The sequence below is a fragment of the Jaculus jaculus genome, chromosome 19 (assembly GCF_020740685.1).
Source record: "Jaculus jaculus isolate mJacJac1 chromosome 19, mJacJac1.mat.Y.cur, whole genome shotgun sequence".
Lineage (NCBI taxonomy): Eukaryota > Metazoa > Chordata > Mammalia > Rodentia > Dipodidae > Jaculus > Jaculus jaculus.
Window position 1 is genome coordinate 15,385,583 of NC_059120.1, and position 26,399 is coordinate 15,411,981.

Genomic DNA, 26,399 nt, shown 5'->3' on the forward strand with positions numbered 1-26,399 from the left:
CTTGTCACACAGCCGAACCTGAGTTTAGATACGGCAGTGGGGAATATATGCCTGTCATCCCAGCACACAGAGGCAGGGACAGGAGGGTCCCTGGGGCTTTCTGACAGAGACGTGGAGAAGTTAAGCAGAGATGTAGAATCCCTAAGATAAAATCAAAATGAATTTCTAGAAACAAAGTCATTATCATGGAAATAAAGAATGCCTTTAATAGAGCCATTGGTAGATTGGACATATCAGTAAGAATCAGTAAGCTTAAAGATGTGTCAAAAAAAAACAGAAGACTGGGGCTGGAGAGATGGCTTAGTGGTTAAGCACGTGCCTGTGAAGCCTAAGGACCCCAGTTCAAGGCTCGATTCCCCAGGACACACGTCAGCCAGATGCACAAGGGGGCGCATGCATCTGGAGTTCATTTGCAGTGGCTGGAGGGCCTGGCGCGCCTATTCTCTCTCTCTCTCTCTCTCTTCCTCTCCCTGTCGCTCTCCAATAAATAAACAAAAAAAATTTTTGATAAGAATAAAAATTAAAAAAACAGAAGATTAATCTGAAAGAAAAAGGGAATCAAGAGAAGTGGATTTGGGAGGAGTGGGGGGAAATTATCATGGTTTAATATTTATACGAATGGAAGATGTCAATAAAATGCTTTTAAAGCCAGGCGTGTTGGTGCACACCTTTAATCCCAGCACTCAGGAGGCAGAGGTAGGAGGACTGCCGTGAGTTCAAGGCCACCCTGATACTCCATAGTGAATTCCAGGTCAGCCTGGGCTAGAGTGAGTTCCTACCTCAGAAAAAAAAAATGCTTTTAAAAATTGGCATAGTGAATAAATAAAACAAAAAAATTTAAAAAAATGGGCTGGAGAGATGGCTTAGTGGTTAAGCACTTGCCTGTGAAGCCTAAGGACCCTGGTTCGAGGCTCGGTTCCCCAGGTCCCACGTTAGCCAGATGCACAAGGGGGCGCACGCATCTGGAGTTCGTTTGCAGAGGCTGGAAGCCCTGGCGCGCCCATTCTCTCTCTCTCCCTCTACCTGTCTTTCTCTCTGTGTCTGTCGCTCTCAAATAAATTAAAAAAAAAAAATTAAAAAATTGGCATAGTGTAGCAAGATGTACAGAAAAATCAATATACTAAAAATATATGTTTATTTATGTGTGTGTGTGTGTGTGTGTGTGTGTGTGTGTGTGTGTGTAGGTAGGTACATACATGCCACACCATGCATGTGGAGGTCAAAGGACAACTTTTGGTTCAGTTTTCACCCATCCACCTCATTGACGCAGGGTTCCTTGGCTCTGGATTCTCACTCCGCTGTTCTTTACTGGGCTCTCGCTGAGTTTCAGGAAGTACTCCTGCTTCCTGCTTTTTTTTTTTGGGGGGGGAGGCATTGAGGCAGGGTCTCCCTCTAGCTCAGGCTGACCTGGAATTCACCTGTAGTCTCAGGGTGGCCTCAAACTCATGGCGATCCTCCTACCTCTGCCTCCCAAGTGCTGGGATTAAAGGTGTGTGCAGCTTCCTGCTTTTAAGGTGAGGTCTGGGGAACAAACTCATACTTCAGCTTGAGAAGTGAGCCATCTCTCCAGGTCAAATTATTAGGTTGTTTAATTTTTGCTTACAATAGCATTAAATAATTTTTTAAGACATAATAGGTCAAAAGAGAGACAAAGGATAGAGACATGCAGTTAAGCAGTTAAGTTAGCAATTAAGGCAGTTGCTTGCAAAACCAAAGGACCCAAGTTCAGTTCTCCAAGACCCATGTGGGCCAGATGTACAAGGTGTTGCACACACCTGGCGTTTGCAGCAGCTGAAAATCCCAGCATTCAGGAGCAGAGGTTGGAGAGTCACAGTTAGTTTGAGGCCAGTCTGGACTACAGAGTAAGTTCCAGGTCAGCCTGGGCTAGAGTGAGGCTCTATCTCAAAAAAAAAAAACAACAAAAACACACAATGCTAGATAAAATTTGGAGGCGGGGGTGGCAGAATTACTTGCCCTTACAAAAATGAAAAGGAAATATTCAGGTGGGAAAAATAAAAAAGAAAATGGATACCAGACCCTTGAGCAAACAATATTAGACTGAAATAGAGGAAGGGTTGAATGAAGAAAATGTTTGGTTAAACTCATGTGGTAATGAATGGGCAAAGAATGTGTGATGTGTGTATGTACTCAAAGGAATACCAGCCAGGCTTTAAGTAGAAATGCTCTTATTTGCAACAACACAGGTGAAACTAGAGGCCATTGTATTAAATTAAATAAGCGGGCTGGAGAGATGGCTTAGCGGTTAAGCGCTTGCCTGTGACGCCTAAGGACCCCGGTTCGAGGCTCGGTTCCCCAGGTCCCACGTTAGCCAGATGCACAAGGGGGCGCACGCGTCTAGAGTTCGTTTGCAGAGGCTGGAAGCCCTGGCGCGCCCATTCTCACTCTCTCCCTCTATCTGTCTTTCTCTCTGTGTCTGTCGCTCTCAAATAAATAAATAAATAAATTTTTTAAAAAAATTAAATAAGCCAGAAATAGAAACAGATGCCACACAAGCTCGCTCATATATGCTGTCACTTATAGAAGGAAGCTAAGTAGAACTTCTAGAAGCAAAAAGAGTTGAACTCACAGTAACAAAATGTGCTCACAATGGAAGACTATTAGTCAAAGGGTATAAACTTTCAGTTAAATAGAACTGAGTCTGCAATTTTTAATCACATGGTGATAAAAGTTAATAACTATCTATGTATTATGTTCCTGAAAATAGTCAAGAAAGTAGATTTTTAGCTGTTTCACAACAGCATGTGAGACAATACATGTTAATAGCTCAACTTAGTCATTTCTATATAAACATATTTCACATTCTATATAATAAGTATATATATAATTTTGCCAATTTTTATTGAATTAATGTTTATTTAAGAGAGTGTGCAAGTGAATGGGCATGCCAGGGCCTCCTCAGAATAACTAACATTCCATCTTTGCCATTTCTTCATGTTTGCGGTCCTCGGGCTCCTGTATTCCAGTTATTCGTAAGATATACACTAGGCTACTGTGCCTGACAGCTGTCCTGCCATGCCATAGAACACGGGAAGTCAGCGTTTCTGTGTCTTGGCACCATTATCCCACCTCATATCTGCCTCCCCAGCCTCTAAGCATCACTATTCTATACCCAGGTGGCATTGTGTTTGACAGGTAAAGACAAGCATGTCCCATTATCCAGCCACCTGATGTGTAGGTGTGGACCGATCGCAGAGAAGTCCTGCTCACATGCTCTGAAGAGGACTGGACCACCTTCACTGAGGTGTTCTGCTAAATACCACAGATGGGAGAACTGATCACCTCAGCAGTGAGGAGGCCTGAACGCGGTGAAATGTTTCAGCACAGGTAAGAAGCGAAACTGTAATGTGGAGTAAAGAACAAAGATCAGGGCTGAAGGAGCAGCTTAGCAGTTAAGGTGCTTGCCCGCAAACCAAAGGACCCAGGTTCCATTCCCCAGGACCCACATTAGCCAAATGCACAAGATGGCGCATCTGGAGGTTGTTTGCAGTGGCTGGAGGCCCTGGTGCTCCCATTCTCCCTCTCCCTCTCTCTCTCAAATAAATGAATACAACTTTTTAAAAGAGAAAAAAAAAATCAGAGCTGGCTTAGTGGTTAAGACACTTGCCTGCAAAGCCTAAGGACCCAGGCTCAATTCTCCAGGTCCCACGTAAGCCAGATGCACAAGGTGGCACATGCATCTGGAGTTCATTTGCAGTGGCTAGAGGCCCTGATGTGCCCATTCTCTCTCTCTTCCCCCTCTTTCTCTCCCTCTTTCAAATAAATAAATAAATAAATTTTAAAAAATAAATCTAGATTCTGGATCTAAGAATACTAATATGATATTGGATTAAATTTTTATTTAATTAGATAACTTGACATTTAAAAAAAAACTGTTCATATATTCATCCTTAAAATAAGCAACCGGGCGTGGTGGCACATGCCTTTAATCCCAGCACTCAGGAGACAGAGGTAGGAGGATCGCCATGAGTTCAAGGCCACCCTGAGACTACATAGTGAATTCCAGGTCAGCCTGGACCAGAGTGAGACCCTATCTCAGAAAAAAAAAAAGCAATAAACCAATGAAAAAAGGTTTTACTTTTTAATTTAAAAAGCATTTACTTATTTATTTGCAAAGAGAGAAAGAATTGAATGAAATTTATGTAATCAGGCTTTGTGCCGCTGCAAACAAACTCCATATGCATGTGCCACTCTGTGCATCTGGCTTTAAGTGGGTACTAAGGAATCAAACCCAGACCATCAGGTTTTGCATGCAAGCTCCTTTAACAGCTGAGCCATCTCTCCAGCCCCTAATTTTGTCAATTTCTAAGTGTAATTAATTTTTTTAAATATAGTTACTAGAGATAAGACCTTGGGTCTTTGGTACAAGGAGGAATCAATGAGTGCCTCCACCCCCACTTCATAGTGCACACACATACACACACACGAGAGAGAGAGAGAGAGAGAGAGAGAGAGAGAGAGAGGAGGGGAAGAAGGAGAGGGAGAGGGAGACTTAGAAATCCATGAAATGCTATAATCTCAATGAAAGGGTAGACTAGATGAAGCCCACCATCTGGCCCAGAGAGACAATAAGGAACAAAACAGGCTCTTAGTGTGTTTGGTGGGAAAAAAGGGTCTCCCTCAAGAATTTATAACCATGGTTGGTATTACCACTGGTTTGAACTTCAATTTTATAAGAGCTGAATGATCTTGGAACTTTTCAGACAAGAAAAAGATTGCATATCCAAAAGTTGTTCACTCAGCAGTGATGTCCTTTCAAGTCTTTGACAAAATTTTAAAAATCACTGAAAATGGGTTCTTTGAAAGAAAAGACACAAGTGGAATCAATCCACAAAGAATAAATGTCAGTAGACACACCAAACTGCCAGATTCCTAACTGCAAAAAACTATAGAATAACACCATTTGTGTAGCTTAAAACAGTAGTATTGCTTATAGACACACAGAAGTTCAGGGAAAGTAGAAACATATGAGATAACTTATTTGTGCCAATGAAAGAACAGTGATTGACTTGGGGGAAGAAAGGGAAAGAGACAATTTGTCAAGAAGTCTTAAGAGATTATCCAGATTGGAGGGCGACTGAGCAACATGACACTCGGGCACAACATGTGACCTTGGCTCAGGCGCTCTGGGATGAAGACACTATTGGAACAAGTGGCTTGAACCTGGATGGGATTTCCAGGCAAAGGGCCTGCAGAACTTTTTGTACTATTCTTGCTTTTTTTTTTTTTTTTTTGCTTGTTGTTAAGTTTGAAATTGAGTCCAATTTTTTTTAAGAACAGGAGAATTCAAGAAACATTTCAAAGGGTAAACTGAAGCTTAACTCAATTAGAGGCAGGAAATACAGGGAAATAGTCAAAAGGGATTCAGGTTTCTGATTTAAGTGATTGTATGCACATGATTCAATTCCCCAGCACAGGCATCTCGAAAGAGGAGAAACTTAACAGGAGAAGCAAGTAACAGACTCACCAGTGAAAACACTGAAGCTGATATCTGAAATCTTAGTTGGGGGGCAGATGTTGTCACAAAAGCTTAGAATCACATGTCTTAATTTGTACTACAGCATTCATTTTAATTATTTATTTGAGAGTCTACTACATTTCCAGGAATGAACCACATAAACATCTTTTTTTTTTTTTTTTCTTTTTTTCGAGGTAAGGTCTCACTCTAGCCCAGGCTGACCTGGAATTCACTATGGAGTCTCAGGGTGGCCTCGAACTCACGGCGATCCTCCTACCTCTGCCTCCCGAGTCACATATACATCTTAATGAAAGAATATGACAGCTGGAAAGATGGCTCAGTGGTTAAAGTGCTTGCTGGCAAAGCCTAACAACCTAGGTTCAATTCCCCAGTACCCACATAAAGCCAGATGTACAAAGTGGCGCATTCATCTGGAGTTTGTGTGCAGCAGCTAGAGGCCTGCTGTACCCATCCTCATTCCCATTCTCCCTCCCTCTCTCCTTGCAGATAAATAAATTAAATTAAATAATATGAAATGGTCACTGCCCTTGATGGACTCACATCTTCTAAGAAACATACTTGTCTGCACAGCAGAGACGGGTGCCACAAACTCTGGGGTAGGAGAGGGTGGGCTCCGCCTCAACTTTAGACACCCATGAAAATCGCCTGAGAGTTTCCAAACAGCCCGGTGCCCAGCCCGCACCCTGCAGAGGGGATCTAGACATTGCTGTTGCTTACAGTGCACAGCCACGGGAAAAGAAGCAGTCGTCCTATTCAGAGAGAACACGGACATTCCTTTTCCTTTGACCTATTTATAGACAATGAAAAGAAATAAGGGAACTCCACATAAAGAGCTCATTATAAATAGCCTGGTTGTTTACATATTCTCCGAAATAAAAAACAATGCCAAAGGCTAGGAATAAGGGCATATGAGAATAACAAGGTTTGTAGCTAAGAAGGCTCAAAAGTTCAGTTTGGGGTTTTATTTTGTTTTGTTTTTATTCTTTCTCCTTTTCAAGTCTAAGGAAAGTCTACATGCTTGAAGAAGAGGATCTAATGATTCTTCTAATGGATGTGTGGCATGACCGTTTTGTAAATGGACACAGTGATGGCAAATATACCTATTTCAAATACAGATTTTAAAAAACGCTAAGTGACTTGCCACATAAAAGATCCAAAATAGGGCTAGAGAGATGACTAAATGGTTAAAGATGCTTGCTTACAAAGTCTGATGTCCTGCGTTCAATTTCCAGATGCAAGAAGTGGCACCTGCATCTGGAGTTCGTGCGCAGTGCGGGTGTGTGTGCTCTGTCACACTTTCTCTCTTCCTTACAAATAAATAAATAAAATGTATTTTTTAAAAAGACCCAAAATAGTCAATGAATGGAAAATGGGATCTCTAGTTATATCAAGAAAAAAATCTTTAAGATATGGAGTAATTCAGAGCTGGTAGATTTAATGATGTTATTTATTTAAAAAGAGGTGGCTGTTTCGGTCACTACAATAAAGAACACAAATATGTTATCCATGCCTTATCTTGATGATTTTTTTTTTTTTTTTTGGCAGTACTGGGGATTGAACCTTATGCATACTAGGCAAGCACTCTACCACTGAGCCACATCCCCAGCCCCTGCCTTACAATTGTCAACACCACCATTTCTTCTGTGGCTGCTGCTTCAGTAAAACTGCGAGGCCTAAGAGCGAGCTCATTACATTGTTTTCTGGGCCTGCCCATTTCCAGCTGCACAGTATCAAAAAGGCATAAACATCCCCAAAATACAGCATTTTCTTATTCTTGACATACCAACTTGTGCCCTTCCATGCTTGTACCCGTTTTATCTTCATTCAAGCAAGGTTTTGTTTGGGTAAACCTGCTTAAAATGTTACAACATGGAGCTAGGGAATGGTGCAATGATTAAAGGAGTTTGCTTGCAAACTCTGCCAGCCCAAGTTCAATTCCCCAGCCACCTATATAAAGCCAAATAGGCATTTGTAAGTTGCAACAAACCCTGGTGTCCCCCTTCACATATGCACTCAAAAATAACATTTTTCAAAACACGTTACTTGAGATGGCAGGATCTTGAACAAATTTCACTCCTTCCTATGTATTATTAAAAATATTCATACTGACAATAAATAAGTAAATAAATAAATATTCGCACTGAATTTTTAAGGGCTACCCTTTCTCTCTGACCATCTAATACCTGTTTGTCTCCATAGCCCATTCCTCAGGGCACTGTCACTGCGCCTTAAAGAATAAGCATCTACAGTTGCCTGGTCTGCTGGGAATGCAGAAGGGGCACTATTTACTCGCTGCTGTGACACAATACCTGACAAAAAGCGATTTAAGTGTTTGTTTTGGCTCCCCAGAAGCGTGAACAAAACATCCTCGCTGAGGTTTGTCTCCTAGGTCATTCCAAGTCACCTCGAGTTGACCACCAAGATTAACCATCACAGGGGCAAAGTGTGACCTCTACAGCACCTGCCCAGCGTCTGCATAGATACATAGTGCTAAAAGGACGTATAAGAGTGCAGCATGCGGGCTGGGGCTGTTAAGGCGCTTGCCTGCAAAGCCAAAGGACCCAGGTTCAATTCCCCAGGACCCACATAAGCCAGATGCACAAGGTGGCGCATGTATCTGGAGTGCATTTGCAGTGGCTGGAGGCCCTGGTGCGCCCATTTGCACTCTCTAAAAATTTTTTTTATTATTATTTTTAAAGAGGATGATCAATTCAATCCTGTTCTGCAAACTTTCCCTGACTGCTCATCCTCCACAGAGGCACCAGCCCCGTGGCCTAGGCTGCAAGCCTCCAAGGGTCGCTGTTCCTGCTATAACCTCCACAGAGGCTCCGCCCACTGCGTACACTCCCCGAGTCCTCCAGGGGTCGCTGTTCCCGCCGTCTCCCCACAAGGGCTCCACCCACTGCCTAGACTCCCCAGGCCTCCAGGGGTCGCTGTTTCCGCGATAGCTCCGCAGAGGCTCCGCCCACTGCTCTGACTCGGCGAGCCTCCAGGGGTCGCTGTTCCCGCGAGAGCTCCGCAGAGGCTCCGCCCACTGCTCAGACTCCCCAGGCCTCCAGGGGTCGCTGTTCCCGCGAGAGCTCCGCAGAGGCCCCGCCCACTGCTCAGACTCGCCGAGCCTCCAGGGGTCGCTGTTCCCGCGAGAGCTCCTCAGAGGCCCCGCCCACTGCTCAGACTCGCCGAGCCTCCAGGGGTCGCTGTTCCCGCGCTGAGCCCCGCCCCCGAGGCTGGCGTTGGCTTTCCTTGGTCGCCGTGCGGGCTGCACCCGGGCCGGGCTGGCGCGCCTGGGATCCGCCCCTCGCCCTCCGCGGCCCCTCCGTTGACGTCGGCGACGTCTCTCCGGGCGCGCCTGGGCCCAGCGGTGTCGGCGGGCCTGGCCGTGCGCGCGGCCTTCGGCGTCCGCCCCGGCTCGCCACGCCCTCATCCTCCTCCGGTCCGCGGAAACGACAGCTGCGGCGGCGGCCCGGCGCCGCCTCCCTCCGCCCCTCCCTCCCTGCCTTCGTCCGCCCGTCCGTCCGTCCTTCCCTGCGCCGACCGCGTCTGCCCGCCCCGCCCGGCCCGCGTCCCGAGCTCGCTGCGCCGGCGGCCCTGCCCGGCTGCCGCCCGGGATGAACATCATGGACTTCAACGTGAAGAAGCTGGCGGCCGACGCGGGCACCTTCCTCAGCCGCGCTGTGCAGGTACGGCGGGCGCGGGCGGGCCCGGGACCCCGCGGCCGGGCGACGGGCGGCGGCCTGGCTCCCCGCGGGTCCCCCGGAGCCGCCCCCGACCATCCATGCGCCTCCCCCCGCCCCCGGCACCCCCAGCCCTCTCCCCGGGAGTCTGCCGCCTGCCCTGGAGAAGGCCGTTTCCTTTTCCGGGCCCCCAGGCTCCCTGAAAGTCGGGGCTGTCCACCAACCCACCCCCCCACCCACCCCAGCCCGGGGCTTGGCAGCCGCGGAGGAAACGGAGATCGACTGGGCGCGGACCGCGGGGAGACCTGGGGCTGGGGGCGCGGGTGCGGGGCTCCGCCTCTCCCACCTTCAGAGCGAGACCCGAGGGCGAGGTGACTCGTGCTGTCGTGACCGCGGGGTCGCGTCGGCCGCGGCCCCGGGCGCTCCGCGAGGGAGCAAGTGTGTCCGCGGCGGGGCGCTGGGACAGCCTTGAGCGCTCGTCACCCACGTTGTGCGAACTCGAACTCGAATCCACCAACAGATGTAAATCTCACAGCTTGAGTTACAAAACAAGTCTGGCGTGCTCAGGTTGACGACCCACAGCAGCGCCAGCATTCTCTTCTGTGAAAACCAAAATAATTGCTGTGATTTTTGTTGTTGTTGTTGTTGTTTTGGGGTCCCAGAATTGGTCCGTGGATTACACATCTGTTGTGGTTGCCTTGCTTCTTGCCTTGCTCCCTCCTTTACCCCCCAGTTTTATTGGCCCACTTGATAGGACACTGCATTTGCTTGGCAAAAGAATGGGAGAGCTGCAAGCAAGGTAATAACTGCCTATGTTACGAACAATGGCGTGTCAAACACTTCGCTATACATTCTAGGGCGTATTGTCTCCAGTCTTGTCACTTTGCCAGAGAGATGTTACCAACCTCCTTTCTATAGAAGGATGTAGCCTTCTTGTGCCTAAATAACTGGCCTAACTTGAATGGCCAGTAAATAACCAGTTGCTGTCTGACCTGCTCCCATACTACAGGATCTTCTCTTTCTGAGTTAGCATTGCATGGTTAGGATATACAGAATAGCATGATGATTAACTTAAAAAAGTCTTAAGGATCATCTAATGCAATCAGAACGCTGTATTTTCAATAGCAAATAGCACCTAAGACATGAGAAATTCATTGAGCCTTTGATTTTTCTAGTTCCCAAATCTGCACGATATTAACAAGCTAGCTGCGCTTTTCTTCTCCCCCCCCCCAAAAAAAAAAATCGTTTGCATGAGTAACTGAGGGTATGAAGTGAATTTTTCTTTTAGACTTAGCATCAACTGCAGTGGAGGACCAGGGCCTGTGGTACTTGTATTAGTGCTGATTGCCTATTCTATATGCTCACTGGAGAACTGATACGATATAATGCCACCCTTTTAAATGAATGCTTCAGACACATAACCCACACTGCTTACACTGTACACACTGAACTAAAATATAATTTTGGATGGACTCAATTTTTAAGAAGCAAATCTAGCAAAGCTCTTAAAAGTTTTACTTCCCAAATGAATTTTAATTATTGTTTCAGACTCTTTGTTACTTTTATTTTTATTTATTTGTTTATTTGAGAGAGAATGGGCGCACCAGGGCCTCTAGCCACTGCAAATGAACTCCAGGTGCAAGCACCACCTTGTGCACCTGGCTTACGTGGCTACTAGGGAATAGAACCTGGGTCCTTTGGCTTCACGGGCAAATGCTTTAGCCGCTAAGCCACCTCTTCAGCCCTCAAATTCTTTAGGAAAAGATTTTTAACTTGTATCCTCATAGGTGAAATGAGAAATTTTTTCTTCAAGCGTACACATTCACGTGTTACATGCCATGTTTGACGGTCACTGTTACGAACATCCTTGATAACAGCAGTGAATACAGTCAACCGAGGGTCTCCCCTCTCGCAGCTTTTATGCTAACAGAAGACAAACTGCTAATGACAGCCGGCTGGGAGTCGCGAGTGTTGTCTGCATAGAGTAGTTGGGCCATTCTTTCTGCTAGGGTGGAGTTCAGAGATCCATTAGTAAAGCAACAGATCCCATTTCTGAAGTTTTTCTTGTTTGAGTTTTCTTTTTGTTTTGGAGGAAAAGCATTTGAGACAAAAGAAACAAGTTCAAAGACTCTTGGGCTTCAGGCATAAGGGAAACGAGAAGCTGTGGCCATAGCACAGGCTAGGTGGTTGTGGCAGCTGACGGCGGTGGCCGGGAAGGCTCAGATCTGTCCAGTATGGCTGTCAGGTTGGTTCTCCAGTAGGCAGGAAAGATGCATGAAGAATCTCTCTCCAGTTTTGGCTTCAACCATGTATTAAGACAAAATAAGGGAGAAATCGTCTCCTTTAATGTGTTCTTTTATATAGTAAGTCTGTAACTGTTGGAGACATATACTGAAACATTTATGGTAAAACTTTTTAGTTTGAGATTAGCCTTATAATTTTGCAAAGTTGAAATAGTATTAGCAGAATGTTGATAGGTATTGAAGCTGAATTATAGATATGGGCATGTAAAATTTTCATTACACTGTTTTTCACTTCACTGTTGTATTTTTTATATGTTTGACATTTTCCATGGTGTTTTTTTTTTTTTTTTAATTTTTTTTCTGGTTTTTCGAGGTAGGGTCTTACTCTAGAGCCCAGGCTGACCTGGAATTCACTATGTCGTCGCAGGGTAGCCTTGAATTAACGGCGATCCTCCTACATCTGCCTGCCGAGTGCTGGGCTTAAAGGCGTGTGCCTCCACGCCTGGCTCCATGGTGTTTTTTAAATAAAATATATTAGGGGAAGAAGTATTTACAAATATGAACAATTCAGAATACTGTGTGGTAATTTTCAAGAAACTCTGCTTTTTATTTCAGTATTTAGCCATTTGCTAAGTTAGTACTCTGAAATGAGGTGGCATTAGTATAATGCCAAAGTACCAAATTTCATGCTAAGAATAGTTGAAGAGCTATGCCAGTAACTGTTTACAAGCAATAAGGAGAGGGGGGCTGAGCTTGCAAACTTCGAAAGAATTTTCATTCAAGTCAAATTGTACTTTAAAAAATAGCCCATTCTCTGGCCAACTACCATACATGTTTTCATTTACTATAAAAATTTTTTGTTAAAAATTAAAATTCTTAAGGGCTAAGGAGCTCAATGATTAAAGTTGCTTGCTTGCAAAACCCATTTCTGTTCCCCAGCCACTGAAGTAAAACCACATTCTTGGCAGGGGTTTGCAGGGGCAAGAGACCCTGGCATATGTGTGTACATACATGCAAATAACTAAATAATTTAAGAAAAAAATTAAACTTACTCTAAAAATAAAGCCAACTCAAAACTATTAAAGTATGTAAATGGATCTTATCACCATGCCACAGTCCCTTCTAAAATTTGTAAGCCTTGATACTTTAAAAAAAAAAAGAAGATGTTAGTGTAGAAATGTATACATGAATGTGAATATTCTTAACTAGTCCATTTGAGTTCTTCTAGCTTTTAAACTACTTCAAAACAATGAAATGCAAAAGTATCAGGTAATTTGTCACAGCTAAATTATTTTACTATTTATGGGTCTTAGAGCTAATGTTGAAACCAAAAGGTTTGAGCATTAAGTACTCGGTTGATGTGTGTGTGTGTGTGTGTGTGTGTGTGTGTGTGTGTGTAAAAACTTATAGCTCTCACTGATATAAACTGCATTGTGATCATTTTTGTTGTTGTTTTTGTTTTGTTTTGAGGCATCATATCACTGTAGCTCAGCCTAACCTGTAATTCTCAATGTAGTCCATGGTGGCATCAAACTCATAGAAATCCTCCCAAGTGCTGGGATTATAGGCGTGAGCCACTGTGCCTGGCTTTATAATTTTTTTTAGTATTTTATCTATTTACTTATTGGAGATGAGGGGAGAAAGAGGAAGATAAGAGAGATAATGTGGCCAGGTGTGGTGGCGCACACCTTTAATCCCAGCACTTGGGAGGCAGAGGTAGGAGGATCACTGTGAGTTTGAGGCCAGCCTGAGACTACATAGTGAATTCCAGGTCAGCCTGACCTAGAGTGAGACCCTACCTCAGAAAAACCAAAAAAGAGAGAGAGAGAGAAAGAGAGAATGGGCATTACAGAGCCTTCAGCCACTGCAAATGAACTCCAGACACATGGGCCACCTTGTGCATCTGGCTTACGTGGGTACTGAAAGCGTCAAACTTGGGTCCTTAGGCTTTGCAGGCAAGCATCTTAACCAATAAGCAGTCTGTCCAGCCCTTCATATATTTTTAATTGCCAAAACACGTTGTCGAACTTTGAGCTTTTGTTCACACGAAGTATTTTGAATGCCTGCCATCCCTTTGCCTATTCTTCCATTCCTTCCAGACAACAGCTTCAAGTCCATCTCCATATGAAAGGCTTCTCAGACCACAGGGCATACAGAATGTGAAACCCTGTGTCATTTTTTCAGCACTGTATGAACATGTGACTTTTTTTTCTAATAAACTATTATGTAACGTTCCTTGGAACAATAAATTTTATTTCAGCCAAGCAAGTTAGTCTTGCATGTATGAGATTTATTCTTTGAAGGGCAACAAGAATAACTTAAATAATTTTATCTCTATTATTGTTTTTCTAACAATATATTTGCTGATCTTGTAGTTGACTGATATCAATCTAAAATACTAAATTGTTTAATACAAACCAGTTATTTGCCATTAAAAATTACCAAAATTAATAAGACTAAGTTATGCTCATTGGTCTCATCATTTAGTACCAACGTTTGTGAATTACTATTCTCTAATTCATTTGATAATTTTTTAAATGGATAAGTAACAGTTTTGTTTTATTTATGCTTATGTAAAGGAAAACCTTGCTTATCATTTTTAAAAGCATATAAAACTTTTACAAAAATTATCTAAAGGGGTTCCTTTTAAATTTCTAGATTTCTTCTGAACTGAGTCTTAAAGCTATACTAAGAGTTTTGTGAACATCATGTATTTTAAGAGAAAAATTTGTATAGTTTTGAGGTTGGCCTTGATATTCAGTTTATATTAGCAAGCACAGCGTGGGTCTCAACTACAAATGTAAAGGTAGCTGTGGTCCTTGTTGACCCTGTCTGCATTTCCAGCTTGGCCAAACAACTCCCTCCTCCTCCTCCTCTTCTCCCTCTCTTCTAAATAAGATTTATTTTCTTTATAGAATTTAAACTATGATAAACTCTAGTAAACAAAACATGATACATTTAAAATCCACATATTTTCCAGTAAAAACTACTCGTATACTCATGCTTAAAGTTGTGTTCACATCTTTTGGTGCTATTAGTGTTAATATTACTGTATAGATGTTTCTGGCCTGATGCTAAAACTTAAGCTGGGAGGCTGGAGAGATGGCTTAGCAGTTAAGGTACTTGCCTGCAAAGCCAAAGGACCTTGGTTCGATTCCCCAGTACCCATGTAAGCCAGATGCACAAGGTGGTGCATGCATCTAGAGTTCGTTTGCAGTGACTGGAAGCCCTGGTGCACCCATTCTCTCTCTCTTTTTCTCTCACTCTGCCCCTTTCCCTCTCTCAGATAAATAAATAAAAATAAAATATTTAGAAAACTTATGCTGATATATTGCATAAATTTGTTAGAAAATGTACAAAATTGTTTCCATTCATCGTGTTTGTCTGTGTGCATGCTTGTGAATGCGGTGCATGTGCATCTGGAGGCTGGAGGACAACCTTGGTTGTCATTCCCTGGGCGCCATCCACCTTTGCGTTATGGTCTCTTACTAGCCTAGAGCTCACAAAGTAGACTAGACTGGCAGAGTTCCATGGGTATGTCTGCACACCCAGCTTTTCATCGTATTTCTTAAAAGGATGTTGAAGGTAATAAAGCCACGCTTGTAATTCTAAACTCTGACTAGACCATACCCAATCAATATACTCTTAATTGTTGGGCTGTTATATTTAGAATATAGACATCTAAGTCAATTACTTAAGGCTACTTTAAAGACAAATTTCCTGATAGATCTTCAACGTGATTAACGTATTTGAAGCAAAGCTCCAGCACAGTGAATAATAGTAACCATGACTAAATGGGCCGAAAACAAAAGAATGAATGACCAGTGACCTCAGTCAAGTAACAGAACTGTAAATAATTCCTCAATGTTTACAACAGTGGTTTTTAGTCTTGGCCTCATTTTAATTTACCTGAAGAGTTTTTAAGGATGCCCACATAAAGCCGCATGGTAACATGCTCCTGAAATCCCAGTGTTTGGGAGGCAAGGCAGGAGGATTAAGAGTTCAGGTCATCCTCAGTTCAATAGCAAACGTGAGGCCAGCCTGGACTACATGAGAGACTGGCTCAAAGGAGAAAAAAACCCTACAACTGACTGTGTATAGGCTGCACCCTAGTCCAGTGGAACTAGAATCTGAACTCTTAGATCAGTTCTTCATGTTTTCCAAATTCCCCCTAGAAATGCAAAGAGCAGCAAAATTGAGAAGCAGTGGAGACTATTCAGCTTGTTACACGGTTACCGCTGTGAAGTTTACATAACTTAGATAGAGTATTGCCCTTACCTAGTCAAAACAAGGAAATAGGTGGTTATAATTGATACTAAATAAATTATCTTTGATCACACAGCTTTTTACAAAGTCATCCTTTTCCTTTCTTGTAAAAGAGGGAATAAAATCCAGGTACCCTTTTTTAAACTGCAGGCTGAGCACCTATCTTGTGGTGAAAGAGGGGTTGCAGTGCCTGTCATAATGCAGCCAACTCGAAAACACCGCTGCCGCAAAGGGCCGCTTGCAGAGAGCGGGGACGCCGGGCTTCCCGTCCTCGTGCCATCTGGCTGTGCCACAGGTGACAGGCAGTCGTGCGTCCACTTCCGTTGTGACAACACCGTCTCTGGACGATTTCTTTAATATGCATTCTAACTTATCAAAGGGCTTTCATAAAAGCTCTTTTAAAACTTTATTTATTTGCAACTAGAGAGGGATAGAGAAAAGAAACAAAAATTGCCAATAGCTTTCTTAGATGTAGCAAAATAAATTATATCTCAAAACTTGTCCAGTACTGTATTTAGTTTCTATACACATTTTATTTTTTTATTTTTACCTTTTGGTGTTGCAAGGTAGGGTCTCCCTCTAGCCCAGGCTGACCTGGAATTCACTGTGTAGTCTCAGGGTCCTTGAACTCATGGCAATCTTCCTACTGCTGCCTCTTAAGTACTGGGATTAAAGGCGTGTGCCACCATACCCAGCAGTTTCTATACATTTTAAAACAATATTTCTGTTTTATCTACTTGCAAGGAAAGAGAGAAGATACTAGGTGCACCAGGGCCTCTAGCCGCTGCAAATGGACCCCAGATGCAATACACCCCTCTGGGCATCTGGCTTTACATGGGTACTGGGGAATTGAACCCTGGTCATTAGGCTTTTCAGGCAAGTGCCTTAACTGCTGAGCCATCTCCACACCATTCCTAAAAGTTCTTAATTTTTAAACTGTACTGTACTTTTATTCAAGTACATGCTTAAAGTCAGCTAGTTTCTGATTAATACCCACTTTCACATGACTACTGTGGTAGTTTGATTCAGGTGTCCCCATAAACTTAGGTGTTTTTGATGCTAGGTTCCCCAGCTATTGGCAAATGGAAATTAAAGCCTCCTGGAGGCAGTGTATTGTTGGGGGTAGGCTTATCCCCATGCCAGTGTTTGGCACATTCTCCTATTGCTGTGCTCCACCTTATGTTGACCAGGGAGTGATGTCCACCCTCTGCTCATGCCATTGTTTTCCCTGCCATCGTTTGAGCTTCCCTCTTGTGTTTTTCCCACAAGTTGCTCTTGGTTGGGTGATTTCTACCAGCAGTGTGAGCTTGACTGCAACAACTTACAGAGTCAGGAATGATTTTGGCCTTAACAATGTTAAAAACTGAAAATTGCTATGGGTTAATTTTTAAACTTTTAGTAACCAAGAGGGGACTTGTAAAAAAGAAATAATGAGTGTTTTATCTTTCTAGAAAGGGGCCATTGTTATAATTTTATGTTTATTGTAAGGCAGCATAATTATCCCATCTAGTAAATCAATCCTTGAGGACAAGTACCGTGTGACAAGATGATCATTGTGCAGTAAAAGAAAATATGTACACTCTGTAAATATTTGGGGTTAGTAATTTAAATCTCCATTATTAGTTGAAATAAATAGTAATCTTGGTAATAAATGCATTATTTTTTCTTTTTAAAATATTTTACTTTTGTTTGAGAGAGAGCAAAAGAGGCAGAGAGAGAGAGAGAGAGAGAATCGGCGCACCAGGGCCTCCAGCTGCTGCAAGTGAACTCCACATGCATGTACCACTGTGCCTCTGCTTATGTGGATCCTGGGGAATAGGACCTGGCCCCTTTGGCTTTGCAGGCAGGCACGTTAACTTCTAAACCATCTCTCCAGCTCAAGTAAATGCATTCTTAAATGGAGCAGGATGTTCATTCACTCTCATCATCAACTCAGATGCTTAGCTATAAGATTCCTTTCAATTACCTGATAAAAAATGGGTAGCTTAGTATGTGAAATTTTTTAATGCCTACTAAGCCTGAATATTGCTAAGAAATTCAGGAAAAAAAAAGATGGTTGTATATATTTGAATTCCAGCATTCTGAAGGCTTTGGAGGCCAGCCTGGCTGTAGCCAACTGTCTAAAAGACAAACTAGTGAGGTAGAGAGGGAAGAAAGGAAGGAAAGTAAGCATCCAATAGAATGTATTACTACTATGTAAGTACATTTCTCATGCTGTAAGTGGTCATCTTTGTTTTATTATATTCGTACTTTTTTTTTTTTTTTTTTGAGGTAGGGTCTCACTGTAGCCCAGGCTGACCTGGAATTCACTCTGTAGTCTCAGACTGGCTTCGAACTCACAGCAATGCTACTACCTCTGCCTCCCGAATATTTGGGTTAAAAGTCATGTGCCACCATGCCTGGCTTCCTTACTATCTTTTTATACACACAATGTATTCAGTGATTGTAAGGTAATATGACAAAAAGAAAAAAAGTTGTATACGTGTATGTTCATATGTATATGGATGTACATGTGTGTGTGGCAACCAGGGGCTGACATCAGTCTCTCTCCCATTATTTTTGAAGCAGAGTGTCTCATTGAACGGGAGCCACTGGCTGGGCTGGGCTAGCTGCAGGCCTCCTGTGCCCGCTTCCGCAGTGCTGAGGCTACTGGCACTGCCTCCACAGGCCCAGCTGTCCCGCGGGCGCTGGGGTCCTCGTGCTTGGGCAGCACACCAGTAGACATCTCCCTAATTCCCAACATTTGAAATAATTAAGCAAGCAGGTCTTTTAGCCTCAAAAATGAAGTGTTTTATTTTCTAAGTAATTAACTTTCTGATTGTTCTCTGAAATACTGGAAGAAAATGTGTTCTAAATCCTGACTTGTATGTATCAGATAACTTCTATTTCTTGAATCACTATGTTAAACGTGTTTTAGTAATTTCTGATCTGTATCTTTACCTCTAGTGTGTTTCTAAGATATGTCAGACAAAGTTTGACAATTTTTCCCACTGAAAAAGAAGGCCTGTGTGTTCATACTTCTTAGATAATATTCTCCACTAGTTCTACTTTACAACAGAAACCATGCCTTCTGGTTATTAGACTAGTATCTGCACAAAGACCAACCTATTGAAAGCTGAGTTTTTAATTATTGGTGTTGGGCTGAAGGGATGGCTTAGTGGTTAAGGCATTTGCCTGCAAAGCCAAAGGACCCAGGTTTGATTCTCCAAGACCCATGTAAGCCAGGTACACAAGGTGGCACATGTGTCGAGTTCGTTTGCAATGGCTAGAGGCCCTGGTGCACCCTTTCTCTCTCTTCCCCTTTCTCTCTGTCAAATAAACAAATAAAAATAAAATACATTAAAATTATTGGTGTTGATTTGTCTATTAATGTATTCTTTGAAAACTTCTTCTTAGTTACAGATTTCTACAAAAAATAATATTTAGACATGGCTTAGCGATTAAGACACTTGCCTGCAAAGCCTAAATACCCAGGTTTGATTCCCTAGTACCCATGTAAGCCAGATGCACAAGGTGACGCATGTGTTTGGAGTTTGTGTGCAGTTGCTGGAGAACCCAGCATGCCCATTCTTGCATGCACGCTCGTTGTCTCTTGCTCTTTCTCTCTCATTTGAAAATAGTAGTAATGGGGCTGGAGAGATGGCGTAACTGTTAAGGCATTTGCCTGAGAAGCCAGAGGACCCAGGTTTTTGATTCCCCAGAGTCCACATAAGCCAGATGCACAAGGTGGTGCATGCATCTGGAGTCATCTGCAGGGGCCGAAGGCTCTGTTGTGCTTGCTCGCTTGCTCGCTCGCTCTCAAATAACATAAAAGTAAAATTAATTTAAATAATAATAGTAATGATATTTAATATGCATAATGGTAATACCAACAAAATTATAATACTACTATAACTGGAAAATAAGTTATCAGAAAAATATATAATGTAGTTTCAGAAGACCGTATTTTCCCCTTAAATATTTATATAGCTCATTTGAGTCACAATTCAGTTATTTGCTCAGAGATACTTTTTTTTACTACCCCTGTCATAAATTCCTCAAATCCCACTTCCTCTTCCAGACCCAAGTCATTCATCCCTTCCCAGTGAAGCCTTTTGATTCTCCTACTTCCCTCTCTTCCTGAATAATTCATAGTTTGTCTGTACTGAGATGCATTATGTCATTTAGAAATAATAGAATTACCTGTTGGTCTTCTCGCTAGCATCTGTATATCCTAATTATTACTTGGATTTTTTATTTCTTCCTATTAATAATAGATTCTTATGATCAGAAACTTGCTACGTTTTGTTTCCTACTGAACCTCAGGTACCTGCACTAGTAGAACCTAGCACATACTTAGGGTCTAAATAAATAAATGGTGAAAGAATGAATGGAATAAAGGAAGGTTGACATACTTGCTTATTAAGGGGAAATTTATGTACGTGTTCCTAGTTCTTAAGAAACTAAGTGATCATTTTCCTTACATTATCCTTTAAAGGTGATATTCATGTGATTATGTTTCTTTTCTCTTTTTCTTTTTCTTTTTCTTTTTCTTTTTTTTTTTTTTGAGGTAAGGTCTCACTCTAGCTCGGCTGAGCTGGATTTCACTATGTAGCCTCAGGGTGGCCTCAAACTAATGGTGATCCTCCTACTTCTGCCTCCCGAGTGCTGGGGTTAAAGGTGTGTGCCCGGCCTATATTTCCTTTCTTTTTAAAATACTTTTGTTGACTTAAGAGAGACAGAGATAAAGTCAGGCAGAAAGAGTGAATATGGCTGTACCAGGGCCCACTGCCACTGCAAATAAAGCCCAGACACACACACGCTACTTTGTGCACATAGCTTTACATGGGTACTGGTGAATTGAACTCCAGACCAACGGGCTTTACAAGCAAGTGCCTTTAATCATTGAGCCATCTCCCCAGCCCTATATTTCCTTTCTAACTTGCTATCTGGGGAAGATATTCTGGTAGACTCCCAACATTTAAAACCCTCTTGTAGGCCTCTCTCACAGGCCTATAACTTAGACTCTTTAGGAATCTACAGAATACAAACCAGGCTCTGCCCTGAGAATGAGATCGCATGTTTTATCCAGCTGCCCTTGGGATCAGGGTTTCCCCAAATCTAGTTAAGCAAGCTTTTGGGGCTCGGGGCAATAGCTTTGAAAATGTTGTTCTCGATTCTACACATTGGGTCAGTCTCTGAAAGACATAAGACTTTTTAAAGGCAATTATTAAGGCTGGTATTTCAAAACCCTGAACAGCACTTCCAGTGGGTGATATAACAAGAAATCTAAAAAGAAAATTCTAGTACTGATAATCAGTTCAAAAGATTAGGCCAGGGCTAGAGAGATGGCTTAGTGGTTAAGCACATGCCTGTGAAGCCTAAGGACCCCAGTTTGAGGCTCAATTCCCCAGGACCCACATTAGCCAGATGCACAAGGGGGCACATGTATCTGGAGTTCGTTTGCAGTGGCTGGAAGCCCTGGCGCGCCCATTGTCTCCCTCTCTCTCTCCCTCTCCCTCCCTCCCTCCCTCCCTCCCTCCCTCCCTCTCTTTCTCTCTCTCTCTGCCTCTTTCTCTGTCTGTTGCTGTCAAATAAATAAATAAACAAAAAAAAATTTTTTTTAAAGATTAGGCCAGCTGGGTGTGGTGATGCACACATTTCATCCTAGCACTCTCTACCTCAAAAACCTCAAAAAAAAAAAAAAAAAGCAGGCAAGAAGAATGCTCAAACAAAGCTAAAACTGAATATAGAGCAACAGAAAAGATGTTAAATAGAGAAAAAGATCAAGGTAAACAGTTTTGTTGGCTAAAAATGAGTCACGATTGACCATAGAATTAGTGCTGGTAACGTGCCTGTGTTGAAACCAAGAACAGCCACAGGTCTGGAGGAAAATTACAGACGTGAAGAAGCTGAGTCATCACCTCAGTGTTTGGAAAGTGCATCGAAGGCTCTGTAGAGCAGAAGTCTGTTTTCTCTTTGCTACATAGTGCTTCCTTCCTTCAAGTACAAGCACACTCAGTATAGCATGTTAACCAAACTATATGATCTTTAAAAACTACCGCAATAGTGTAAATAATCCATATATCAAAGAGAGCCTTGAACCAAGTGGTTGGAACATACCCTGATGAAACAACTTAAAGTGGTACTTTCCCAGAACATCCCTTAAGTGTCTAACTTGACTGAGAGTAAAGTGTCAGTAGTATATAAATCGTAATAACATGTTAAAATACTATTATAAATTTGAAATGATAATTACCAGCTTCTGAAACAGGGAGATAATACATGTACATAGTATTAATCCTTTAAACAAAGTATGTATAGTCTGAGGCAGGAGGATCAGAGCCATAGCAAGACCGTATCTCAAAAAGAAAACAATGAAAAACTTGCTGAAGTCACATAATGAAATCAAGATCTGAATTTAGATCCAACAAACTCAGACCTCTGTTAGAAATATTTATGTACTTTATATACTAAGTAGTATGGTATGTTTTGTACAAGATTCCCAACATGTATTTTAGCAAAACTAAGGACATAAGATAACTGTAAGATAAAGTCATCTTAAGTGCTTTAGTAAGAATATTGAGAAATTACCATGGGACAAAATAGCTTGCATAAGCAATGGCTTGCATACAGACCTGGAACATAATTAATAGATGTTCAGAATTGTTTAAGTTTGAGTTGGCATTTTATTTGTTAATATAATTTCATAACATATTTAATGTAGGTGCTTTTTTGTTTGTTTGTTTTAAATAATCACAGTTCACAGAAGAAAAGCTTGGCCAAGCAGAGAAGACAGAATTGGATGCTCACTTGGAGAACCTCCTTAGCAAAGCTGAATGTACCAAAGTATGGACAGAAAAAATAATGAAACAGACGGAAGTATTACTGCAGCCAAATCCAAGTAAGAAACTTATCTATATTCTTCCTTCACTATTGTTAGTGAGTTCTTTTCATGTTGAAAGCCGAATTTTTGTGGTTTTTCAGGGTCTTTGACAATTTTTTGTGTGGGTGATTTGAGTGAAGAAGTAATGATAAACAATTCTCTAATAAATAACATTCTTTATGGGATTGTAATTTTTTAAGTTGTACATTTTCACATTATTTTACTCAATTTTCAGACAACTGAAGTTTTTCATATCACTCAAGACAGTGGCCTTGCAAAGAAAGTGCAGTGAATCAAGCCTTAAAACCACAGCTGAAGGACAGACAACAGTGCATACTTTTCTTTTTTCCCCCTGGTGCTGTTTGTGACCATATTGAAAATGCCACATTTATTTTTAGATATTAACTTAAAACTTCAAGCATTATAAAAAAATAGTAATTCTGTGCCATTTTTATTGAATTATAAGAGCATTTTTAAATAAGCCTGTAAATCATGAATGAGAGTGGTAGCAGACAGCTTCAGGTCGCTGGGATGAACTTCCAGACCAGCCACAGCTGCGGAGGGAGGGATTTATCAAAGGTAGGGTGGAAGTTCAAAAAGGGCAGAAGAAGCCAGCCCGCTTTCCCAGGCCCAAGCAGAGAGACAGAAGAGCCAGAGGCCACCTCTAGTATCTCAAGCTAGCCCACATCAGAACTCCAGGCAGAACTCAGGCAGTCTGCATATCTTTAGACTGGAATTCCGAATCCACCACACCTCAGGGCTGGATCCTAAGATCTGCCCAGTGACACATCCTCCAGCCAAGTGGCTACAAATCTAAATAGCATACTTTAATAAAATCTTGAATATATGGGGGGGGTGCATATAAATCTAAACTACCACAGAGGGCGATACCATGTGATATTTCGTACTCATTTAAGGTCATTTAAGTTTTTATATGATTGCCCTTGTTTTAAAAAAAGACATTTTCTTCTTGTTCCTTACTCTCTCCAGAAGTAAGTACCACATATGAAATATACAGGACTCCACAGATGAAGAATAGTTTGTTCTACAGTGTATTTTTCTGAGTGGTAGATAAGCTCATAATTTATTGATAAATAGGGAAATAACAATAAACTTGCCCCCCCCCCCCGCCTTCCTACAATGTAAATTAAGTTACTGTGGTTATAAATACATGAATATTAAGTGGTCAGACTCAACCCTTCAGTTTTTGCCCTGAAAGCCCTACCAATTTTTATTTATCTATTTACTTATTTAATGTAGGGTCTCATTCTAACTCAGGCTGACCTACAACTCACTGTTTATTCCCAAACTGGCCTGGAACTCACAGTAATCCTCCTACCTCTGTCTCCCAAGTACTGAAAGTATAGGCATGTGTCACCACACCTAGCTCATCTTTGAATTTTGACCATATATGTACAAAGCAGTAAAAGCTAAGAATCATAGTCAGAAGGTGAAATTCTGAAATTTTATTAGCATTTCCTACATGGTTATGGTTTTGTTTTCTGGTTGTTTTTTTTGAGACAGGGTCAATTCATACTGACCTGGAACTCACTCTGTAGCCCAAAGGCTTGCCTCAGACTCTAAGCAGTCCTCCTATCTCAGCCTCCTGAGTGCTGAGATTAAGGGCATATGCCATCACACCTGGCCATAACTGGTTGTTTTGAAATGACTTGTTTTGGTTTTCAGTAATTAAAGCCTTTTTAAGTCTGCTTAAACACTGTTGTACATCAGGATCTACCAAAAAGCAAGTATTGTTTCAACATTCTATAACATATATTTTATATGTTGCATAGCCCTTTTAAGTATTGTAATTAATCCTTTAGCCAACTTTGGAAGCATTTCTTTTGTTTGGCCTATTTTTTAATTTTTCACTGTACTATGTAAAGCTGTGCTTAGAAGGAGCCTGTTTGACTTAGCTAATTTTCAGGTTTGTTTTTTTTTTTATTCCTAATCATTAGTTTGAAAACCCCAGCCAATCTTTATTTATCCCTGAAACAACTTACTGTAAGGCATCAATATAAATATGAATTTCTTTAGTCTTAACTATTACCCAACGTATGTCTTTGTCTTTTACTGTTTATCCTTTCCATTTATATTAATGTTCAGTTACTGTTTTTGTCTTTTGGCTTGTATTTTATAATTATTTTTAATGGCAAAAACTTGTAAGTGAATGTATGTTTGAGATACCATCTATGTAACACCTGTGTGCTTTCAACATAGCTAGATCCTATGCTTCATGTTGCTGCTGATCAGCCTATAGACTATCCCACGCCAGGATTGTTCTAGTCCTTAAGCCTCTGTGTCTATATTTAGACTCTGCACGACAGAATTAAACACATGTGCATACTAAGAGGTGTCAGATGTGACTCTTGGTTCTTTTGAATTCTTTATATCTATATTTTCCTCTCTGAAAATGCTTGATTTTGAAATTACAAACACACACTCAAGAGCTTAAAATAAATAAAATATTCAACATGTACATTATTTATATGTTATAAACATATGCTTAGGATGCTAATTTTAGATTTTTGAAAAGGTAAGCTGATAGGAAACCAAAATCTTTTAAATATCTTGGCTCTTTTGAAATCACTGGAGAATGATTTAAAATTCTGTTTAATTAGGTTTTGAGAAAGATTCCACTATGTGGTCCAGGCTGCTTTCAACTCTGAATCCTTCAGCCTTTGCCTCCTAAGTACTGAGATTACATGCTGAATTTCTGTTCTTTTGAAATCATAGGTATTTTTATCTTTTCTCCTAGATGCCAGAATAGAAGAATTTGTTTATGAAAAACTGGATAGAAAAGCACCAAGTCGTATAAACAACCCAGAACTTTTGGGACAATATATGATTGATGCAGGAACTGAGTTTGGCCCAGGAACAGCTTACGGTAAGTGAAAGTGAAAAGAGTTCATGAATATTTTTGTGTCTGGCACAGCAGTTAAAGGCACTTGCTTGCAAAGCCTGCTGCCCTGGGTTTGTTTCACAGTACCAACATAAAGCCAGATGCACAAAGTGGTGCATTTGTCTGCATTTCATTTGCAGTGGCAATAGGCCCTGGCATATTCTCATTCATTCATTCATTCTCTCTCTCTCTCTCTCTCTCTCTCTCTCTCTCTCTCAAATAGATTTAAAAAAAAAATTTTTTTAAGTACTTTACAGGGCTAGAGATGACTTAGCAGTTAAGGTGCTTGCCTGTGAAGCCTAAGGACTCAGGTTTGATTCCCCAGAGCCCATGTAGGCCAGATGCACATGGTGGTATGTGCATATGTAGTTCATTTGCAGTGGCTGGAGGCCCTGGATACCTGTTTTCTCCCTCCCTCCCTCCCTTCTTCCCTCCTTTTCTCTCTCTTCCTCCCTCCCCCCCTCAATAAAAAAAAAAAATACTTAACACATAGTAAATATTTGACCAAATATGAGTACTTCTGTTTAAATTTTGCAATGTTAATATGCAAAATAATGTTAGTAGTGGTTATCTCTGGATATTTAGATTACATTTCTATTTCATGTTTTCTGTTACTGTTTAGAATTAAACTGTGTTGCTGTACTGACTTTATGAAAATATACCTGTTAAGCTCAAGACTATGTTTCTATTCTCATTAATCTAATTTTCTCCTAACATGAGATATTTCAAATTTCTGTGGCTAATAATTCTTTTTATGTCAGAAGGAAATTATATAAATATGACATAATGCCATTAATCTATTGGATAGCTCTTCATATGTGTAATCATATATTTGCAGAGCATTCTTCAAAATCTAATTTTGTGAGACATCTGAAAATGGTTAAGTTTGAAGTTCTTAGAAGTAGAAATGGGGTGGTACCCTGAGGCTGGCACACCCTTCCTCGTGTTCTCC

The 26,399-nt window shown here is 41.5% G+C and overlaps 1 protein-coding gene across 3 annotated transcripts in view; it reads left to right on the forward strand.

The window, feature by feature from the left end:
• Positions 1 to 9,030: 9,030 nt before the first annotated feature.
• The window catches only part of Sh3glb1 (SH3 domain containing GRB2 like, endophilin B1), a 40,924-nt gene continuing 23,555 nt past the window's right edge, over positions 9,031 to 26,399 (forward strand). For all 3 annotated transcript variants that reach the window (XM_045138146.1, XM_045138147.1, XM_045138148.1), the window contains exons 1-3: positions 9,031 to 9,177; positions 22,422 to 22,563; positions 25,304 to 25,432. In XM_045138146.1, coding sequence (XP_044994081.1) covers positions 9,106 to 9,177; positions 22,422 to 22,563; positions 25,304 to 25,432 — 343 coding nt within the window. In that variant the 5' untranslated portion in view covers positions 9,031 to 9,105. The remainder of the gene's footprint in view (positions 9,178 to 22,421; positions 22,564 to 25,303; positions 25,433 to 26,399) is intronic.